Below are 23,525 nucleotides of genomic sequence, written 5' to 3' on the forward strand. Positions count from 1 at the left end.
AGTTTATTTTGGGGCATTTCACATCATTTCCTGTTAATTTTCAGTCACTTTTAAGGGTCACTGCCTGTTAATTTTGGGGCATTTACAGGTCACTGCCTGTTGATTTTGGGTTTAATGAAAATGTAGTGACTCAAGAGTGTCCCCCAATGAACAGGAGGTGATCTGGAAATGCCTTGAAAACTGGCTGTGAATGCTCTAATTTCAGTGCTATTGACGGCGCTAGATGTCCAGTCCATTCAAAATGAACTGGATGTCTTGCGCCTTCATTAGCGACCATTGAGGTAACGTTGACACAATTCCTAACTTAAGACTTTGGTGGCAAGCTGTTGGATTCTTATATTTTGATTAGGGCTGTCAAACGATTAAAATTTTTAATCAAGTTAATTACAGCTTAAAAATTATTTAATCGTAATTAATCGCAATTAATCGCAATTCAAACCATCTATAAAATATGCCATATTTTTCTGTAAAAAATATTTTTGGAATGGAACAATAAGACACAAGATGGATATATGCATTCAACATACGGTACATAAGGACTGTATTTGTTTATTATAACAATAAATCAACAAGATGGCATTAACATTATTAACATTCTGTTAAAGCGATCCATGGATAGAAAGACTTGTAGTTCTTAAAAGATAAATGTTAGTACAAGTTGTAGAAATTTTGTATTAAAACCCCTCTTAATGGTTTCGTTTTAATAAAATTTGTAAAAATTTCAATCAAAAAATAAACTAGTAGCCCGCCATTGTTGATGTCAATAATTACTTACACAATGCTCATGGGTGCTGAAACCTATAAAATCAGTCACACCCAAGCGCCAGCAGAGGGCGGCAAAACTCCGAAAAACACAACAAGTACACCTTTCACTGTACTGTCATTTAAATCTGTCTGAGCCGGGCATGTGCGTTAATTGCGTCAAATATTTTAACGTGATTAATTAAAAAATATATATATATACTGCCCGTTAACGCGATAATTTTGACAGCCCTAATTTTTATCAAACAGTGACACCTTTTCAAAACGATATATCTATTCTTCGCGGGAGCATATTGATAACCTTTTGGGCTACAAAGTGTAGTTATAAGGTCACCTTTCAATATATTGTCACACCACTAGTCATCATTTTTACTTTGGGACGTTATGTCATTTTAGGGAACTGAACAAAAACACAAAACAGTATTTTGGACTAAATAATGTTGCCTCATTTTGCAAATTTGTGAAGGCTTATAAGAAAATGAGCTCAAATCTAAACATACTCAGTCCAAAAACCGATGACATTTTTTTAACCATATTTTTTTAATTGAAGAATATTGAGTTGTTCTAGTAAAATTAAAGCAGAAAGCGGAAAAAAACAGTACAAAATTCATACAAATTGTTGTGGTGTTGCTAAGTTACACACTTGGACTTGCTGACGGTGTTTTCAGCAGACTGGGAGCCCAAAGACACCTTACAAGTGTAAGGGACGTCCGAGTTCCATTCGGACGTCTGCACGGTGAGATAGCTGCTGATTTTGTAGTTGCCGTTCGTTTCTCGCGTAGCAGGACCGGTGGCGACGGCGTCCGTCGCCGGACGGCCGCGAGCCATCCAAGTGACGTCAGCATACGGGATGGACTGAGTGGCCACGCAGACTAGAGTGGCCTCTTTGGACTGGAGCTCGTCATTGGATGGGGGGAAGACAGTCACCACGGGGGGAGTCACGTCAGAGCCTGGAGGAATCAGATCTGTTAGTTTGCAGCACCACGAATCAAATACAAAGGTTAATCAGTAAAATTAATACAGAAATGACATAGTGGCATAATGTTATATGATGACTACAACAAACGTTTTCGGCCCCCGACCTACAGTTTGAGAACCCATAACCTCTCAAGGCTGCATAAATTCAGGTTAAGCTTCATTTTATCTTCATCTGATTAGTTATACCTGATGAACTCTGTCATAGATTAAAATACATTTGGACAGAAGCGCATTGATTCATATTTCAAGAAATCTCTCATTCTTTTTCATCATAAAATGTCAAAAAACAGAAGCGCATTGATTCATATTTCAAGAAATCTCTAATTCTTTTTCATCATAAAATGTCAAAAAAAAAAAAAAAAGAATAAAATATTCAATCTATGACAGAGTTCATCAGGTACACAGCAAAGGCATACACTAACACAAATTTAGACATGATAAAAAGTTGGAAAATATTTCAAAACCAATTAAATATGGAACAAAAATGAATAAAAATATTGTTTACTTTACCTGTATCACCAAAAGTTCCTCACTAAAAAGTATACTAAAAATCTAACTTATCAAGAGAGAATATAGGTAGAAATTATTTAAAATATGACACATAAATAATAGCTCCTGGCCTACTGTTATCATTTAGGTAACCAAACTTATACATTTTCATGATTAAAAAAAAAAAAAAAAAAAAAAAGTAAATGTGCAACAAAAGGAAATAAATAATAATTGCACTTACTAGATATGAAATCATTTACAATTATGGTATTCACAAAGACTCATAAAAATTGCCAAAGTGCAGAATTTAGCTATACGTAAATCAATTGTATCTAAAAAAAAAAAAAAAAAAAATGACCAACCAAACAAATAATTACTCTTCGGCTGTAAATACTTTTAATGTATTTTTGTTTTTATGTGCTCATTATCCTACAATAAGGTTTACTATCAAGTGTCAAAAAATGTAAGATACTAAGACAAACAAAAAAAACATATTTCAACAAATATATTCAATCGGGCACTTATAGATTAGTACAGGTACATGCATAATTGTACCCCATTTGATGATGAATTCAAAGTACTTACTTGTCACAAGCAGCTTGGTTCCTCCGCCGAATACCACAGTGATGATTCTTGTGCTGGCCGCCGTACAAAAACTGACACGACTCCTCAACATAAGCGCTGGACTTTATGACATTTTCTTTTAATCCAAGATGTCAACATCCACTCCAATGTCTTTTAACGCCTCGTCAGCGGCGGTGCTGGACGTCCACACGTCTGTCAAGTGGTCACCGTGATGGAAACGTCTCTCAGAGGAGCATCATAATGGCAAACCTTGGAAAAGTAACAAGCTGACCAGTTAGAAACAACAACAACAACACATTGAAGAGGAAAACCATTACCGATCGCGGGATGAGAGATCACAATATTTTATGAATAAATAAAATCATAAATTAAATCTTAAATGCATACAAAAATAATACAAACAGAAATACACTCTGGTTACAGCCGTCAATAGCTGATTTAAGAAAAAAAAAATCATAGTCTTAAACTAATTATCTGTCACAATGATCCCTCCTCTCACAGCATCCACTATTGTCAATAGCAGGGGTCCCCAAACTTTTTCCTGTGAGGGCCACATAACCCTTCCCTTCTCTGATGAGGGGCCGGGGTCAGTTTGTAGCAGAAAAAGTGTGACGATTGCAGGAGTGCCTAAATGTAAAAATGTATTGTTTTTCAGAAAGCCACAATCAAATAACCCTTTCTGGATTCTTCATGGAACAAAAGTAAATAAAATAAAAAATAATATAATTAGGGCTGTCAAAATTATCGCATTAACGGGCGGTAATTATTATTTTTTTAATTAATCACGTTAAAATATTTGATGCAATTGACTCACATGCCCGGCTCAAACAGATTAAAGTGTCAGTACAGTGTAATGCCCGCTTGTTACTTGTTTTTTGGTGTTTGGCGCCCTCTGCTAGGGCTTGGGTCCAAGTGATTTTATGGGTTAGTACCATGAGTGAGCAAGGTGTAATTATTGACATCAACAACGGTGAGCTACTTGTTTATTTTTTGATTGAAAATTTGACAAATTTTAATAAAGAGGGGTTAATTAAGAGGGGTTTTTAATATAAAAATTCTATAACTTGTACTAACATTTATCTTTTAAGAACGACAAGTCTTTCTATCCATGGATCACTTTAAGAGAATGTTATGTTGTTATGTTATGTATGTTAATTTTAATGCCATCCTGTTGATTTATTGTTATAACAAACAAATACAGTACTTATGTACTGTATATTGAATTTATAAATCCGTCTTCTGTCTTATCTTTCCGTTTCAACAATAATTTACAGAAAAATATGGCATATTTTATAGATGGTTTGAATTGCGATTAATTACGATTAATTAATTTTTAAGCTGTAATTAACTCGATTAAAAATTTTAATCGTTTGACAGCCCTAAATATAATATAATTAGGGCCTAAATATAATATAATTAGGGCTGTCAAATGATTAAAATTTTTAATCGAGTTAATTACAGCCTAAAAATTAATTAATCGTAATTAATCACAATCAATCGCCATTCAAACCATCTATAAAATATGCCATATTTTTCTGTAAATTATTGTTGGAATATAAAGATAAGACACAAGATGGATATATACATTCAACATACAGTACATAAGGACTGTATTTGTTTATTATAACAATAAATCAACAAGATGGCATTAAAATTATTAACATTCTGTTAAAGCGATCCATGGATAGAAAGACTTGTAGTTCTTAAAAGATAAATGTTAGTACAAGTTATAGAATTTTTTTATTAAAACCCCTCTTAATGTTTTCGTTTTAATAAAATTTGTAAAATTTTCAATCATAAAATAAACTAGTAGCCCGCCATTGTTGATGTCAATAATTACTTACACAATGCTCATGGGTGCTGAAGTCTATAAAATCAGTCGCACCTAAGCGCTAGCAGAGGGCGGCAAAACTCCATAAAACACAGTTAACAAGTGGGCATTTCACTGTACTGTCATTTAAATCCGTCTGAGCGGGGCATGTGCGTTAATTGCGTCAAATATTTTAACGTGATTAATTTTAAAAAATAATTACCGGCGGTTAACGCGATAATATAATATAATATAACATAATAATAAATAATAATAACACTATTAATTAAATAGATAATAACCAAATAACCCTCTCTGGGTTTTTCACAAAAAAAAGCCAGGAAATAAATAACACTATTGAAAAAATAAAATAATATATATATATATATATATTTTTTTTTACAAAATTATTTTTTTTTTGTTCAGGGGGCCGGACCAAATGTGGCTGCGGGCCATGTCCGGCCCGCGGGCCGGAGTTTGGGGAGCCCTGGTCTACAGTTTAATCACCTCTCGGACTACTGCATTTCACTGCTCTTCGGCCTCCCTAATAAATCCCTCCAAAACTCTGCATTCTGCCTCATCAATCACCCCCATTCACAATCATCCAGTTGTCCATTATTCGAATCATCGCAACAGCCCAAGCTGGCCCATCTGAAGGAAACCACAAATATGATGTGGCCCATCAAAAAATATAAACCCGAAGTCCACTGCCTCCTTACAAATTGCACATTATATCATTTTAAGTAGTATTGCATCCTTTGCACAGGTATGAATCCGACATGTAGACTCAACACAAAAGCAGAAGTAAGATGAGCCAGTTTTTGTCACTGCGTATTTCACTGTGATACTCTTTCACTAACAGAGCTATCCCAGTTGCTACAATAATACTCAGCAGAATCTTCTGTCTTTGCCTGTTTAATGATGAATTGGTAATCCACATCGGAGGATGCGTTGGCATTGAACCGACTAGAGGAGAATCCTGATCCATATTTAGGTGAGGACCATAAATGGTAATACCACAGAATTAACTGAGGAGCGTCTCCGGGAAACTGCCTAAAAAAAAAAGGTGCACTGTCATCATCCCTCTGAATGTTGCATTTGAGAACCACCTCTTGTCCTACAGGAACGCTCAGAATCGCCGGGGTCTGGGTCACCGCTTTGGCTGCGTCGCCACCTGTCAACAGACAAAAACAGCAACCGTTAGCCGACTCCAACGTGTGGAGGAGAAATGATAAAGAGGGTCTCACGAGAAAGCGCAGCGATGAGGAGGCAGAGAATCCCCAGCATGGTGTCGCTGAACATCAGTGAAGCAGTTATGTCTGTGCCCCACAGCTTTTAAATGAGACAGAGAGGAAGTACTTTCTAAAGGGGGGTGGAAAGCGGGGGAGGCTTCATACAACCATTTGATTTTGCTTCACTACTTATTGTAATTTAACTTCAACCCATTAAGACTTGACGTCAACACTTTTTGGGTCATGTAGGCCACAGTATTAACGTTTGTTTCAGTACAAGTGAGGCCAACTTGACCCAAAATGTGTGTGATTATTTATATGTTATAAATATGTATATGAATAAACACAATTTTAAATGACTAAAATATTCATAAAACTAAATTAATGACATGAAAATAATCAATACTATAATTGGTATGAAGTTAATCGTTTAGTTGTCCGATAATAAAATTTTAACCGATATCCCAAAAAAAAAAAAAAAAAAAAATGTGGAACTCGAAAAATCCATATTAATATAGAATATATAGTATATAATATTAATAGGCCCGAAAAGTGTGAGAGACTCTTTAGCCGCCTAGATAGTCACTCTGGACAATGTAAGTGTAGCCTGCAGCACCACAGTTAAAAACCTAGGAGTTCTATTCGACCCTGACTTATCGTTTAAAGCTCACATTAAACAAACCTGCAGAACGGCCTTTTTTCACCTGCACAATATAGCCAAAATTAGAAATATTTTATCTAAAAACGATGCAGAAAAATTAATTCATGCATTCGTTACATCGAGATTGGATTACTGTAACTCCCTACTTGCAGTTTTTCCTAAAAGTTCTCTAAAAGGTCTTCAGCTAATCCAAAACGCAGCAGCAAGACTTTTAACAGGAACCAATAGAAGAGAGCACATCACCCCTGTGATCCAGGCCCTTCACTGGCTTCCAGTCAAGTTTAGATTTAAATTTAAAATTCTCCTTCTTACATTTAAGACCATTAATGTGTTGGGACCATCTTATCTCACCGATGCTCTGGTTTCATACCGCCCCAACAGAACACTCCGCTCTCAGAAAGCAGGTCTACTGGTAGTTCCCAGGGTTTCTAAAAGTACTGTTGGAGCTACAGCCTTTAGCCACCAAGCCCGTTTTATGGAATCAGCTTCCAGTGAATACTAAAGAAGCCGAGACAGTCTGCACATTTAAGATTAGATTTAGGGCTGCAGCTATCGAATATTTTAGTAATCGAGTAATCGACTGAAAATTCTATCGATTAATCGATTAATCGGATAAAACAAATATATTTTTAGGGGAAGAGCAATTATGAATATACATGAGAAAACAAGACATTTCATCTAATCTTGAACCATTTTCAGTCGATCAATGTCTTTATTTTCGATGCATATTGTTGAAAACAGCCAACAATTGCATCTCAGATGTAACGAGAATAAAAAAAGAGACTGCTTTCACTCAAAAAAACCTTTAGATCTTATTTGGAAAAAAAAAAATATATATATATATATATATATATATATATATATATATATATATATATATATATATATATATATATATATATATATATATATATATATATATATATATGTATATACCTAAAAATGCCATTACGCTTGATAACAAACATCACTTAAAAGTTAGGATTTTTTCCCACGTGTTTCAATTGAATTTTTATTTGTGTCAAGCCATTTTTAAGTTCTAGTTAAGTTTTAAGTTAGTCTAAACTGTAAGTCCTGATAGGACTTTGAGTTTTTGCAGTGTTCAAAATAAATGTATGATACAGGCTGTATTGAAGCACATTAGGGACCAGTGCTACTTGGTGTTTTACCAGCATTGACTACTGAGCTAAAATATATAGTTAGCATTATTAAGTTTTTATTTTACACCCTCATCACTCCACAACGCTATGTTATGTTAAAGCCTGTATGTAAGACACATTAGCCACGCATCGAAAGTGGTCATAATTAATAGAAACCTAGCCCTCCGCAGGGCTAACGTTACTTGAGCTAGTGACAGTAACGTTAATCTTATTTATTAGCGCTTAGCGCTCTTTATTAGCGCTTAGAGCTGTACTGCTTTAAAATGGCGGCTGTTTACTAACGCTGCCCAGACGCGGCCGAGTCTGTCATTTCGCATCTAGTTCAGCATACATGGGATCTGTATGAGACTCATCAGAAGCTACCTGCTACCAACGTAGCATCATGCGGGCTAGTATTTAGCAACTTCGGCGTCGTTTGTTGCGGCTGTAGTAAGTTTTTTTTTTTTTTTTTGCTTCTTCCTCTATGCATGTGACATCAGCGCGTTGTCCAGCGTTAAAAGTAGTCGGAACAACACGTGATGCTTAAAGCTGTCAAAATAAACGATTACTCGAGGTGAATAAAATTACTCGGATCAGTTTTTAAACTCGAGTTACTCGAGTTGCTCGAGTATTCGTTTCAGCTCTAATTAGATTAAAAACGTTCCTATTCGACAAAGCTTATGGTCAGGTTAGTTGAAGTCGGAGTAGACTCACAGTTTAGTCTAAGCTCCACTAGAAGCTATAATGCTGGGGGAAGTACAGCCACTGAGTTCTATCTCCTTTTTGTCACTCTACCTACCACTTGTCTTACTTTATTTCTATTTTCCAATGTTAATATCTAGTTGTCTAGTCTCTTCATCACTAGTCACCCGGTGTCCCCTTTCCCTCCTCCCCTCTGGGGAGGGGCTATTTTTCAGCTGCAGCCTCCTGACTGTCCGGACCCCTGGCTGGATGGACGTCCTCTTTGCTACCCCCGTCTCATCTGACTAGATGGACCTCTTCTTGTTACTTTACTCCACTGCATCTTTATGGACTGTAACTTCGCCTGCTAATTCCCATTAGCAGTCCTGGTGCTTCCTGTCTAACCATCCTGGGAGTGGATCTCTCCTGACTATGGTACTCCCAAAGGTTTCTATTTTTCTCCCAAAGACTCTGGAGTTTTTGGAGTTTTTCCTTGCTGACATGGAGGGTCTAAGGATGGGGGATGCCCAGGACTTGAACTTTATTTATTCATCTTTGTTGCTTCATTTGCTGCTTCTGATTGTGTCCTCTGCAAAGCCCTTTGAGACAACCTTGTTGTGATTTAGCGCTATGCAAATAAAAAAAAGACTGCAAAAGTAAATGTTTACATTAACTTCAATTTTAATATGCATCCTATGTTCTTAAGTAGTTAAAATTGAGATTTGGCATGGAGTATGTGAGGAAATGAGGAAAAGTAAAAATTAGGAGATGGAGGTTAGGGTTATTGCTGTTTTTGTTCTTTTATTTTGCAAATCATTGAAAAAATACAATTTTGAATTTAAATCAGTTTTTGTATATGTTATAGAAATAACTATGCCAAAACAGTTTTCTTTGCATTTCAGTAGTTTTAGGAGGTTTACCCCCCCCCCCCCAAAAAAAAGGAAAATAAATACGGTAGTTAAATAAAATTTCTGGCTCCGTGGCGACCTTCACGCCAGGGAATTCCGGCAAGAAATTCTAGCCACTTTCACCCCTGGATATATCGTGATACTTTGGAGCCCAAAAGGTTATCAACATTCTCCCACCAAGAATCGATATATCATTTTAAAAACATGTCACTGTTTGAAAAAAAAGAAGAAAAAAAAACAGAACCAATTGCAGTTACCAAAATCTTCCATAAGAATGATGCCTCCGTTAGCTCGCTGGTTGCCATTGACGGCATTGGACATCCAAATTATTTTGACTGGATTGGACATGTAGCACAGTCTATGGCAGGGGTGTCCAAACTTTTTGCAAAGGGGGCCAGATTTGGCGTGTTAAAAATGTGGGGGGCCGACCTTGATAGAAGCAAAATTTAGCTAGCCATTCAGTGTGTCACATTTGCTTTAATATTTTTTTTAATAAATAATTTCAACAATCTTGCAACTAGCCTTTGCGGCATTCTCTTTTGACTCTCGGGCTCTTGCGAAATACTACTGCTGTGAAATTAAACTAGCTTCAAGTTGCTTCAATTTCTCGCTGCGTATCTTCCCTGTAATCTTGTCGTACATGTCAGCGTGTCTTGTTTGGTAATATCGCCTCCCATTGAAATCTTTAAAAACAGCGACTGTCTCTTTGCAAATGAGGGAAGACACAGTTGTTGCGTATTTTAGTGAAGAAATAGTCCAATTTCCACCTATTCTTGAAGCGTCGGCCGTCACAGTCAACTTTCTTTTTTTTTGTTGATTGTCGCCATTTTAGAAAATGGAAGTAATGGGTCACACAGAGTAATGTTGCTTACCCCTTAAATACCTGCAACATGAAACAATTATCAGAGAATCCTAAAATGTGAAAAATAAGGTCCTAATGAAACCTATTTTTCAAATTTGTAAAAAGAAAAGTCAAAATGAATATGTGTAATAAGTGTTCCAATATCAACAGTACAACCCATGCTAAATCATGTTTTTTTTCTCATGGAACCTGCAGATGCATGTGTTGACTTGCAGCCATCATTTTTTTTCAAAAAGAAATGTCAAAATTCTAAATTAGTCTCAAAATCATGAAATTTTAAGTTTATCAAATGTGATACATTTGGCAATAAAGGGTTAAAGTGCTGCTGCCTTTTAGTGGGTAAATGAGGAGCAGAATTTCGCGTGTAAGCTACTTCATATGCTGGTTGCAGTACTGCTGACCAATTTATTAAGTCTGTGTGCGGGCCAGACGTTATTGATTTTATGACAGAGACTGGGGCCGGATGAAATTTGACCATGGTCCGCATTTGGCCCCCGGGCCGGACTTTGGACTTGTCTGGTCTATGGCAATGAACCCAGAGCATTCACAGCCAGTCTTTTAGAGGTCACCTCCGTTTCATTTTAGAGCAATTACAGGTCACTTCCAATTCATTTGGGGACATTCTGGAGTCACTTCCTTTTCACTAAACCAAAATCAACAGGAAGTGATCTATAAATTCCCCCAAATCACCGGGAAACTACGTGAATGTCCCAAAAAGAAAGGAAAATGGCCGAAAATCAAAAGGAAATGATTTGAAATGACCCTAAAATGAACTCATTGCCCAGATTGGCTGCCAATGAAGGCCATTGAATTCTATTCCGTTTGAAGTGGGAGGGTGACAGCGAATGAACGAACGTTCATTTGCTGCCACCCTCCCACTTCAAATGGATTGGACGTCTACTAGTGATAAGCTATATTCAAACCACAGCAGAAGGATGAAAATAGCTTGTTTTTCAGTTTATTAGTTTTGTAGAATTTCCTGCCAGCTTCTCCCAGTTCCAATAGACTGAATGTCTATTGACTCCTTTTGTACCGATCCATGACGATTCGCTGCCATCCCTCCAGGTTTTCAATCGGTGATCATTTGCCCGTCAGCAAAAATCTGGGGACTTCCTGCCAGCTTGGTGTAATTTGAGTGAAGTGAAACATGGTCGCTTTTTTTGCATTCAGTCAAAGAAGGGGAGAAAAAAGGCCCCCAGGTGCATCCTGGGACGGCAGCGAGTCGCCGCTTCATTAGCCAAGTGTGAAGACTCGCTTTCGCTCGCGTCTTTTTGCATCATCTCACTTTTTTGTAGGGCTGTCAAACGATTAAAATTTTTAATCGAGTTAATTACAGCTTAAAAATTAATTAATCGTAATTAATCGCAATTCAAACCATCTACAAAATATGCCATATTTTTCTGTAAATTATTATTGGAATGGAAATATAAGACACAAGATGGATATATACATTCAACATACAGTACATACTGTATTTGTTTATTATAACAATAAATCAAAAAGATGGCTTTAACATTATTAACATTCTGTTAAAGCGATCCATGGATAGAAAGACTTGTAGTTCTTAAAAGATAAATGTTAGTACAAGTTATAGAAATTTTATATTAAAACCCCTCTTAATATTTTCGTTTTAATAAAATGTGTAAAATTTTCAATCAAAAAATAAACTAGTAGCCCGCCATTGTTGATGTCAATCATTACACAATGGTTCATGGCTGATGGGTGCTGAAGCCTATAAAATCAGTCGCACCCAAGCGCCAGCAGAGGGCGACAAAACTCCAAAAAACACAATTAACATGTGGACATTTCACTCTGCTGTCATTTTAATCTGTTTGAGCGGGGCATGTGCGTTAATTGTGTCAAATATTTTAACGTGATTAATTTAAAAAATTAATTACCGCCCGTTAACGCGATAATTTTGATAGCCCTACTTTTTGTGTGAAAGAAATCCAATGGAACTTTGTATTTTTTCCCCCTACACATTTCAACATAATATTCATAATATAACATCATGGCCATTAATGATCAGAATAATCACATGATGAACTTACTTTAAAACATGTTTACAAGTTCTAAAGTAAAAGGATTTCAATATATTCTTTGTTTTCTTTGACCATATCCTTTTATTAAGTGATTTTAATCAACATTAATTGCTGTCACCATGGAATCAGAACTATGTCGTGAATCGAGGACCCCTTAATTAAAGTGGGACTAAAGTAAACTAACTTTCTTCAAGAATTGGTTCCTGTAAATGTGCCTTCATTAGTCTGCACTGACTTTAACCCATTCATACACCAATTATGATTTGTTCTTTCTTCATAACCTGATGTTGTCCAACTCCCAAAATCCGACATCGATATCAAAACCGATTCCGATCTATGCGGTTGCTGACTTATCATATTATGGATAATTGTATTGTGATGCTTTACTGGATGCTTTAATAAGGATAAATGTAACAGCGAACTGGATTCAATTAAAAATTACTGTGGAGAAAATAAGTATTTGAACGCCCTGCTATTTTGCAAGTTTACGATTGATCATTTTTCAATCATTTCTTTTTCAATTCATTTTTGCACCATGACTGCAAATTGTCTGCTCACATAACAAATCCCAAGCATCTTAATTTAGAGACATCTTTTAGGCAATAAGCATAACTGCTGTGCAGAGGTGGGTACAGGAGCCAACAATTTCACTCAAGTGAAAGTAGCGTTGCTTCTCAATAATATTACTCAAGTAAAAGTAGTCATCCAAAAATTTATTCAAGTACAAGTAAAACAGTATTCATTGAAAACAATACTCAATTAATGAGTAACGTTGTGAGTAAATGCTTACAATGTCTGATTCTTTTTTAAAAAAGGTATTTTTTTTCTCAGCACAATGTCATCTCTATGAGCTGTTATTATTAAAATATACTATAACCAATTACGTGACCATATTAGGCCAAAAACATGACACGAAAATCATCCAATGGCGTACCGCAAGCAACACGTCACTTCCGCTCATTAATATTCATGACATTAGCTACTGTTCCTAAGTAGGGACAAGCCACCGTTTGTCCCTAATAGGAAATGAATGGAAATCGTGTACGAAGGAGATGTTCACAGAGCTAAACCTACCAATTCTCTCCGAAAATGATGTGCCGCATGCCAAATTCACTGGCAAAGATGTGGAAGAACATAAAAATGTTCAGTTAAAGAGATGGCTTGAGTGTCGAAGGCTGAAAAAGACGAAAAAAAACGAGCCGACCTAAGCATAGCCTTAGCTTTTTTATCGACCCGACTGACAATGACATTCTCCTGTTTCAACAAGCTATCCTTTACCATCAGCCTTGTCTTTCTTATATGTCCTCTGGTTGTCCTACGTCTCTTACCGTTCTTGGGGGTAATTTATTTAGCTTTGTGTAGCGATCGCAAATGCTGCTCAGTGACAGCCAACGAACACTTTTAATTTTTTCATTGATAACACATCTTAATCCTATAATTTATTTACACTTCCCCCTTACTAAAGTTGTTTTTTTATATATATATTTATGTAACAGAGACGGTAACAGTGGCAGTCAGATACCATTGTAATTCTTTTCAGGTTATTCATTGTCAGAAGCAGTGCGGCACAACCTTACGCTAAAAAAATAAGTTAAAAATATAAAAATGGCTTACCTCTTTGTCCTCTGAAAGACCATGCCAACCCAACAAAATGTTTACTGCATATGAAATGTGAATGGATTCACCGAGCTGTTGTTAAAAAGTCCGTGCAAGTTGATTCGGTCTTCACATTTTTTCCTCCCGAGTTTTTGGTTTCCGGAAACTTATGAAGAAAACATCCTTCATGTGTCGTAATGTCTAGAGTCGTTTCTACAAGTTCCAAAAAAGCAATGCGTGATCGGCATGTTAGTTTTTGAAAGATTACCGGAGAAAAGTAGCGCAAATTACATTGTTTCTATGCGAGGGCGGGTCTATAATATCCCACTTCCACTTTACGATGTGACGTCAAGGTCTAAAAATAGCATGCGTGTGGTGCCATTCAGACCAGAAGAACACTTGAAAGATTCGTACAAAGAGCATGAGCGCCCTCTAGTGGAGAAAAAGCATATTACCTTTGATTAGTATAATGGAGCATGTGGTCATTGTTTTGACGTCTCGTTGGCGAAGGCTTTGTCGGCATCCTTGGCAAAAAAAAAAAAAAAAAATCCAATTTTTAGAATAAAGAAGAAAAATTCTCTAGTGTAGCCCAAAGTAGTGGAGTAAGAGTCGTGTTTTTTCTTCACAAGTCTACCCAAGTAAAAGTAAAAAGTATTACGTTGTGAAACTACTCTAAGAAGTACATTTTTCTCAAAAAGTTACTGAAGTATATGTAACGGCGTAAATGTAACACGTTACTACCCACCTGTGCTGCTGTGCTAAGCTGTGACCAGCCCTTGCACAAAGACAGAAGGCTTCTACATTCACTTTGAAGGCAACATGCATATTGGACCAAAACCGATAGTGAAAATCCTATGTCGATATTATCCGATGTCCTTTTAAAATGCTTTTATTGGACCGATATTATCGGCCACCCTATAATATCAGGACATTCTAGTTTTTATTATATGGGCCAGGGGTCTCACAATTGCCCCCCAAATACATGTTATGTCATTAATACCCATTATCACACGCACCCGTGCTCGAGTCTATCAGTGTGTATGTGCATGCGTATAACTGACACCACAAAATGGCTGCAAAATGTCAGGGAGCAGTGGCGGACCAGCGGTTGTGTGGACCCAGATGCAGGGAAAGGCAGGTGAGGCAGACAGGCAGTGCAAAATGATTTAACTAAGGCCAACAAAAAACAAGGTACAAACCAAATGACTGTGGAATCTAATAACGCTTAAGGCAAACAACAACATTGTAAGCAACAACAGGTTGCTTACAAAAGACTGATATTAAAAACTTACTTAGGCTGAGGAACACAAGGGCTGGGACGTAGGAACGGAAAGAATCGACGCTGACATGAACATGCACATGGACAATGTCGTGACAAGACTCATCAAAAATGGGGAATGTCAGGAAACGGGCAGGCAGGTGGTGTGTGGACCCAAACGCAGGAAAAGGGAAGCGAGGCAAAAAAGGTGGTGCAATAATGTTTTAATTAATTCCAACAAAAAACAAAGTACCAACAAAATGACCGGGGAATCCAAAAATGTCTTAACAAACAAAAGTCAAGCTAACAAATCAACTTACTTTAGAAGCGGGACGAGGAACACGAGGAACTGGGGAAAACGCTGTCATGAATGTGGACATGCAAATTCAAAATGACGCAACAAGGAGTGAAAAGAAACTGGGAGCTTATATACACACACACAGACAAGAGGTAACGACACAAGGGACAGGTGAGCACAGGAGGATGCAGATTAGAGGATACACTAGGAGCAGGGACAACAGGTGAAATCAATGGGCAATCACAGGGACAAGTCACACTAGGAGAAAACCGACACAAAACCTAACAGAGAGCTTATATACACACAGACACGGGGTAGCGAGATAACGAGGAACAGGTGGGTGACACAGGAGGATGCAGGTTGGAGGAGACACTAGGAGCAGGCAACACAGTTAAAAACAATGGGCAATCACAGCAGAAGGAAACGAACACAAAAGCTAATACTAAGAACATCACTTTTTTGTCTTTCAACATTTTTTCCCCCATTATCAGAGGGATAAGAAATTCACAAATTGAATACTTGAATACTTTTTCACGTCCACTCAGGTAGAGGGATTGTCGGTGCCAGGATTAGCAATCAGGTAGCACAGATTAGGATGTTAACATATCCACACTTACAGGTGATTGACTACTTACTGGGTTCCCCACTTCACATTGCTGAGTTGCGTACGCTCTAACCCGCCTAATCACGTCTCCCTTTGCCTCACATTCACTCCTACTTGTCGGTTATCAGGCCCCACACATGGTGTCCATGGGTAAATATAATGAGCTAACGATAGGACCACTATGTTCATAGATAGCACCGATCGACTACAGAAAACGGGAGATATGACCCTTTTAATTTCATAATAAGAAATACGTTTTCTCCACAAGAGGGCACTCATGATCTTTAGACGAATGCCACTCCATTTCTAGAGATTTTTTTTTTCCTCTCGCCGGAATTCTTTTTTTTTGTGTGTGTAATTACTTGGCTTAATAAAATTATGCATAGGTTATAGAACAGTTCAATCATAATCATAATCACTTTGTGCTGAGAAAAAAAATAATATTGTTAAAAAACAAAAAAATCAAACAACATAAGCAGTTACTCACTATGTGACTCTTTACTTGAGTAGGCTTTTTCCATCGAATAATTTTTTACTTGTACTTGAGTACATTTGTTGGATGACTACTTTTACTTTTGTAATATTTATTTTGAAGTGACGCTACTCTTACTTGAGTAAAATGTTTGTGTACTCTAACTCCACCTAACCCCGCCACTATAAAATAAAACATCATGAACAATCACAATGGGAGTATCAGCCCATAAGGGCACGCAGATTCCTATTTTCCGTGTCGAAGCAGCTGAACAGGAGAGGTAAAAACAAACAAAAAATAATAATACTGAAATACTTAAAAATATAAATAAATAAATACTAAAAAAAAAAAAAAAAAACTTTTACATGAGTCATTCCGTATATAGGAAGGGTGTCTTTCCCTTTAAGATCCTTACAACCTAATGCTATATCTTATTCAGCCACTAGAGTGTAGCATGCATGCAATTCCCAAGCGATCAAGTGCAACTGTTTAGAAAACATAACAGGCAGCTGCGTTGATAATTGTATTTGAATGAAGACTCAATGACAATACAGTACATTATAATTTTGAATAAATGTGGAGTTCAAGGACTGAATAAATGTGGAGTTCAAGGACTGATATAAAAGTTACAAGTCTATCCCCCCCAAAACAGTCATCATTTTGTAGTTACTCTCACATTTGACCCTTTGTAGAGCCCCTTTTTCAACATTATGAATTTAAAAATAACAACTTGAGATCGAATTGGGAAGAAAAGTATTTAAAACAATCATATGAGTAGTATTTCTTTTTAAATTCAATTACAGTATTATGTAGTTATATGTAAACTATCTTCCATTCGTGAATGCAACAAAAGTCACCAGACGTTTGAAATTGTTCTTTTTTTTTTTTTTTTTTTTTTTTTTTTTTAGGACTAAAAACTTCTAGTCATGTTCAGGCTTTGCTGTTTCAGTGAATTACGTGAAAGTGAAGATTTCATGAATAAAAGATGAATTAAAAAAAGAAGAATGATTAAAAAATGTTCAATGTTGTCAACATTAATTAACAAATAATATAGCATGAATTTATTTAAAAATAAATAAATAAATCACAAGTAGACGTTCGATTCGTTCATTCGCTGCAATCCCTCCCACTTCAAATGGATTGGACGTCTATGACCGTCAGTTGCAGCCAATGCCAGGCGATAAGTTCATTTTGGAGCGTTTTCTTGTCATTTTGTATTGATTTTCGATCACTTCCTTTTCCTTTTGGGGCATTTACGGGTCACTTCCTATTCATTTTGGGTTCACTAAAAATGAAGTGACTCAAGAGTGTCCCCCAATGAGTTTGAAGTGACTCAAAATCAACAGGAAGTCACCTGTAAATACTCTAAAATGAACAGGAAATGACCTGTAAATGCTCACAAGACATGCTCTGGTTTCAGCTCAATTGATGGTGCGAGACATCCGATCTAGTCATAATAAACTGAATGTCTAGCGCCGTCAACAGCGACCAATGAGCTAATGTAGACACTATTCTAATAGAAGACTTTGGTAGAAACCTGTTGGTTCCTTTTACTTTTATGAAACAGTGACACCTTTTCAAAACAATAAATTGATTCATGGTAGGAGCATATCGATAACCTTCAGGGCTACACTTTTCAATATATTGTCACATCACAAGTCTTCATTTTAAATTTGGTTTGTTGCTTCATTTTAGGGAACTAAGCATACACAAAACTGTATTTTTAACCAAATAATCATGCTTCTTTTTACATATTTGTAAAGTTTTTGAAGAAAATGAGCACAAATCTGAACATACTCAGTCCAAAATCGATGACATATTTTTTATTGAAGAATATTGAGTCGTTATAGAAAACTAAAGCAGACTAGCTAAAAACATGCATACACATTATTTTGGGCTTGCTAAATTGCACACTTGGACTTGCTGATGGTCTGTTCAGCTGACAGGGAGCCCAAAGACACCTTACAAGTGTAAGGGATGTCCGAGTTCCATTCAGACGTCTGCACGGTGAGATAGCTGCTGATTTTGTAGTTGCCGTTCGTTTCTCGCGTGGCAGGACCGGTGGCGTTGGTGCCCGTCGCCGGAAGGCCGCGAGCCAGCCAAGTGACGTCAGCGTACGGGATGGACTGAGTGGCCACGCAGACTAGAGTGGCCTCTTTGGACTGGACCTCGTCATTGGACGGGGGGAAGACAGTCACCACGGGGGGAGTCATGTCAGAGCCTGGACGGATCAGATCTGTTATTTTAAAGCACCACGACTCAAATACAAAGGTTAATCAGTAAAATTAATACAGAAATGACATAGTGGAATAACGTTATAAGATGACTACAACAAACGTTTTCAGCCCCCGACCTACAGTTTGAGATCCCATAACCTCTCAATGCTACATAAATCCTGGTTCAGCTTCATTTTATCTTCATCTGATTAGTTTACATTTGGACAGAAGCGCACCGATTCATATTTCAAGACATCTCAAATACTTTTTCATCATAAAATGTCAAAAACAAAAGAATAAAATCTTCATCTATAAAAGAGTTCATCAGGTACACAGCAAAGGCATTGACTAGCACAAATTTAGACATGATTAAAAGTTGGAAAACATTTTAACACAAATTAAATATGCAACAAAAAAATGAATTAATATTTTGTTTACTCTACCTGTATCGCCAAAGGTACCTCACTAAAAAGTATACTAAAAAATCTACATCAAGAACTCCCATAACTAACATGAAAGAACTTGTCAAGAAAGAATATAGGTAGAAATTATTTAAAATACGACACATAAATAATAGCTACTGGCATACTGTTATCATTTGGCTAACCAAACTTATACATTATCATGATTTAAAAAAAAAAAAAAAAGTAAATGCGCAACAAAAGGAAATAAATAATATTGGCACTTACAAGATATGTAATCATTTGCATATATGGAACTCACAAAGACTAATAAAAATGGCCAAAGTGCAGAATGTAGCTATACATAAATCAATTGCATCTTGAAAATTATAACCAACCAAACAAATATATGAATTACTCTTGGGCTATAAATACTTTTTATGTACTTTTTTGTGTTTATGTGTTCATTAGCTTACAATAAGGTTTACGATCAAGTGTCAAAAATGTAAAAGATGAAACAACAACAACAACAAAAAAACAATATTTCAACAAATGTATTCAATTAGGCATTTATAGATTGGTAAATGCAGAATTGTACCCCGTTTGATGATCAATTCAAAGTACTTACTTGTCACCAGCAGCTTGGTTCCTCCGCCGAATACGCTTCAGAAGCAGAGCCATCCCAAATGCTACAATAATACTCAGCAGAATCTTCTGCCTTTGCCTGTTTAATGATGAATTGGAAATCCACATGGGAGGATGTTCTGGCATTGAACTGACTAGAGGAGAATCCTGATCCATAGCTAGATGAGTACCATGAATAGTGATGCCACAGAATTAACTGAGGAGCGTCTCCAGGAAACTGTCTATAAAAGCTGACATAATTGTTGTCATTCCTCTCAATATTGCAATTGAGAACCACCTCTTCTCCTACAGAAGCGCTCCGAACTGCCGGCGTCTGGGTCAGCACCTTGGCCGCATCCCCACCTGTCAACAGACAAAAACAACAACTGTTAGCTGACTCCAACGCGTGGAGGAGAAATGACAAAGAGGGTCTCACAAGTCAGCGTTGCGATAAGAAGGCAGAGAATCCCCAGCATGGTGTCGCTGAACATCAGTGAAGTAGATCTGGATGCACCACACAGCTTTTAAAATGAGAGGGGAGAGGAAGTCCTTTCTTAAGGAGGGGCAAAAAGTGGGGGAGGCTTCATACGTCCACTTTATTTTGCTCAAACCTTTATAAGTCTAGTAACTACCAATGGTAATTTAACTTCACCCCATTAAGTCTTGGCATTATCATTTCTTGGTTCATGTAAGCCACAGTATTAACATTTGGTACAGTACAAGTGTGACCAACATGACCCAAAATGTGTGTGATTATTTTAATATAATAAAAATATATTAGGGCTGTCAAACAATTGAAATTTTTAATCGAGTTAATCACAGCTTAAAAATTAATTAATCATAATTAATCGCAATTCAAACCATCTATAAAATATGCCATATTTTTCTGTAAATTATTGTTGGAATTGAAAGTTAAGATGGATGTATACATTCAACATACGGTACATAAATACTGTATTTGTTTATTATAACAAGATGGCATTAACATTATTAACATTCTCTTAAAGCGATCCATGGATAGAAAGACTTGTCGTTCTTAAAAGATAAATGTTAGTACAAGTTATAGAAATTTTATATTAAAACCCCTCTTAATGTTTTCATTTTATTAAAATTTGTAAAATTTTCAGTCAAAAAAACAATTACACCATGCTCACTAATGGTACTAACCCATAAAATCAGTTGGACCCAAACGCCAGCAGAGGGCGCCAAACACCAAAAAACAAGTAACAGGCCAACATTATTACACTGTACTGTCATTTTAGTCTGTTTGAGCGGGGCATGTGCGTTAATTACGTCAAATATTTTAACGTGATTAATTTAAAAAATTAATTACCGCCCGTTAACGCGATAATTTTGACAGCCCTAAAATATATATATTCATAAGAACAATTATAAATGATTAAAATGTTTCCTAAAACTACATTGATGACATTCAAATAATAGTGATAAAAATATTGAAATATACTCTGGATATGATCCAAACAACACTCTATATCTGATATACAGTGAATAGTACAGTTGTCCGATCATGAATTTTTAAATGATATGCCCATATTGTCGAACTCCAAAAATCTAATCCCGATCTCAAACCAATACGATACCGATGTGGTTGTGGATTTAACATATTATGGCTAATTGTATTGTGATGCCTCAATGGATGCTTGTATAATGAGAAATGTAACAGCTTCAAGGTTTTCCGAATAAAAATTCTGGGAAAAATAGGAGAACAACTTCAACTGAAGTTATGGAAAAAGTGCCTATATTGCACCACTATAACAATATGCATAACTGCTAAACCCAGAAAGCAACATGCATATTCGACCAAAATTGGTCATAAAAAAAAAAAAATGTCGATATTGTCGGATGTAATTTTGAAACGCTTTTATCGGCCAATATTATCGACGACCGATAATATCGGACAACTTTAGTGTAGAGCATTTAATTCATTGAGTGCCATTGACGCCAATAGACATCCAAGTCATTTAAATTGGGAGGACTGGCTCTGAATGCTCATCTTTCAGTGCCACTGATGATGTTAGACATCCAATCCATTTTGACTATGAGGTCTGGCAGCAATCTTGACTTCAATGATTACCCTGTAAAAAGTTAAGAAGCAAAGACTTCAGACTACCCAGGGTTAAATGGACTCATTCACAGCAGTGACTACATACAGTCTCTCCAATAGAGGTGTGCCTTTGTAGCCCAAAAAGTTATCAATGTGTTTCCACCAAGAATTGATTTATCGTTTTAAAACATGTCACTGTTTAAAAAAAAAAAAAAAAAAAGAAAAAGAAAAAGAAAGGAACCAAAAATCTTCCATAAGAATGATGTCTCTGTTAGCTCACTGGTTGCCAATGATGGCATAAGACATCCAATTTATTTTGACTGGGTTAGACGTCTTGGGGGTCGCGTTAACCGAATATTTTCCGTCGTTGACCGATTTTTTAAAACGGTGACGGAAAAAACTCCGTCCACCTGTCATTTTGACAGGTTGCAATTCACACCCTAGACCACAGGGTGGCGAGAGAGCATATTAATTAGCTAATGTCTCTCTTGACGCATGACGTCGTTGGCCTTACTCTGAAAAATGTCAAGGCAACTGAGTGTCCGAAGTTTCTTCAAAAAGCCCCAAAACGACGATGGTGTTGATAAAAGAGGTGAAAAAACAGGGACTGCACAAGCGGGCACGCAATTCAAGTCCATGCGCACCAGGAGGAAGGTGTAAGACTCCGTTTAGGCCACAGCAGGTGAACTGTTAATTTCATTGTTCCATAATGTAGCCTACCTACTGGGGCTACAGTCAGCTGTTTTTGTCACTGTGGAGAAAAAGTTACATATTCATCTGCTTGATGTGTGATGGCACGGTGTGGATTCTCTGTTAAGCTTGTTCGGACAGAATATTAATTTAAAATGAATGAAAACCAAATACTCGCGCGGCTCTTAAGTGTCTCTGTCACGTGACTGTGTCGTAGCCGCTAACGCGCTTGGCCAAATGGACACATAAGTACAGAAGGTGAATTATGCCAAACAAAGGGTCACCACAATGTCATTATCACCATTTAAAAAATTTAAGTGACGGGTAAAAATAGATTATGACCGAATTTTTATGACCCTGTAGGTCAAAATGAAAGACAACGAAAAAGTCTAGCGCAACCTCTGGACGCCTTACGTTGTCATTGGCAAATTGCAATGAACCTAGAGCAGAGGTCACGGAACCGCGGACCTCGGTCCGGTTCCGGACCTCCAAGCCGTCTGGACCGGATCTCAAGCTGTCGCGACTAATACACGTTGCAACAACAAAAATCATTTTTGTCTGCGGGTTTGCAGAGCCGAGCTGGGCAACAAACAAAAACCTTGGCGGTGACGCGCGTGAGCCAGCCAATGGAAGTGAAGCATTTGAAAGTTATTTTTAGAACAGCATGTCTCAGGGTCAGTTTACATGGCGACTCTGCGACACAAAGACGCAATGACTGAGTAGCGGACTTGCCTCGCGTGCATATGGTGTCGGCGAAGACGGAAGGCGAAAACGAAAAATTCGGAATCCTGCCTCCAAAGTGGAAGAAACCGATTGCCGGGAATTGAGGGGGGCTTCCTCGGCATGCATATTAAAGGCTCCCGCGGCGCGAGACCGCGACGTTAATGTCAGCATTCGTACACGTCACATTGGGCGTGCGCAGCGGTGCTACTAAACATTAAAAACAGCAAATATGGCGGAATGTCGGCTTTAATTTACTGTTTTAATAATATTATTAAATTAAATATGTTGAATGTTTCAATTTTTGTGCCTTTTTGAAAAAAAAGAAAAATGCCATTGCTTCGAGTGGGCGGGCATATTTTTTTCCGGGCTGAGGGAGCTTGGTGGGGTCAAAGTGCATCATTCTCTGTCGCCCTGTAAATCTGCACTGCC

The 23,525-nt window shown here is 37.1% G+C and overlaps 1 protein-coding gene and 1 pseudogene across 1 annotated transcript; both read right to left on the reverse strand.

Moving 5' to 3' along the window:
- LOC130931714 (uncharacterized) overlaps positions 1 to 23,525 on the reverse strand; it is a 38,156-nt pseudogene that overhangs the window by 9,230 nt on the left and 5,401 nt on the right.
- Positions 1,305 to 5,933, reverse strand: LOC130932187 (immunoglobulin lambda-1 light chain-like). The gene is made up of 4 exons (XM_057861661.1): positions 5,872 to 5,933; positions 5,471 to 5,798; positions 2,815 to 2,852; positions 1,305 to 1,712 (listed from the first exon to the last, which is right to left on the reverse strand). The coding sequence occupies exons 1-4, from the start codon at positions 5,924 to 5,926 to the stop codon at positions 1,393 to 1,395; spliced, it is 741 nt and encodes a 246-aa protein (XP_057717644.1). The 5' UTR covers positions 5,927 to 5,933; the 3' UTR covers positions 1,305 to 1,392.

Source organism: Corythoichthys intestinalis, chromosome 16, assembly GCF_030265065.1.
Source record: "Corythoichthys intestinalis isolate RoL2023-P3 chromosome 16, ASM3026506v1, whole genome shotgun sequence".
Lineage (NCBI taxonomy): Eukaryota > Metazoa > Chordata > Actinopteri > Syngnathiformes > Syngnathidae > Corythoichthys > Corythoichthys intestinalis.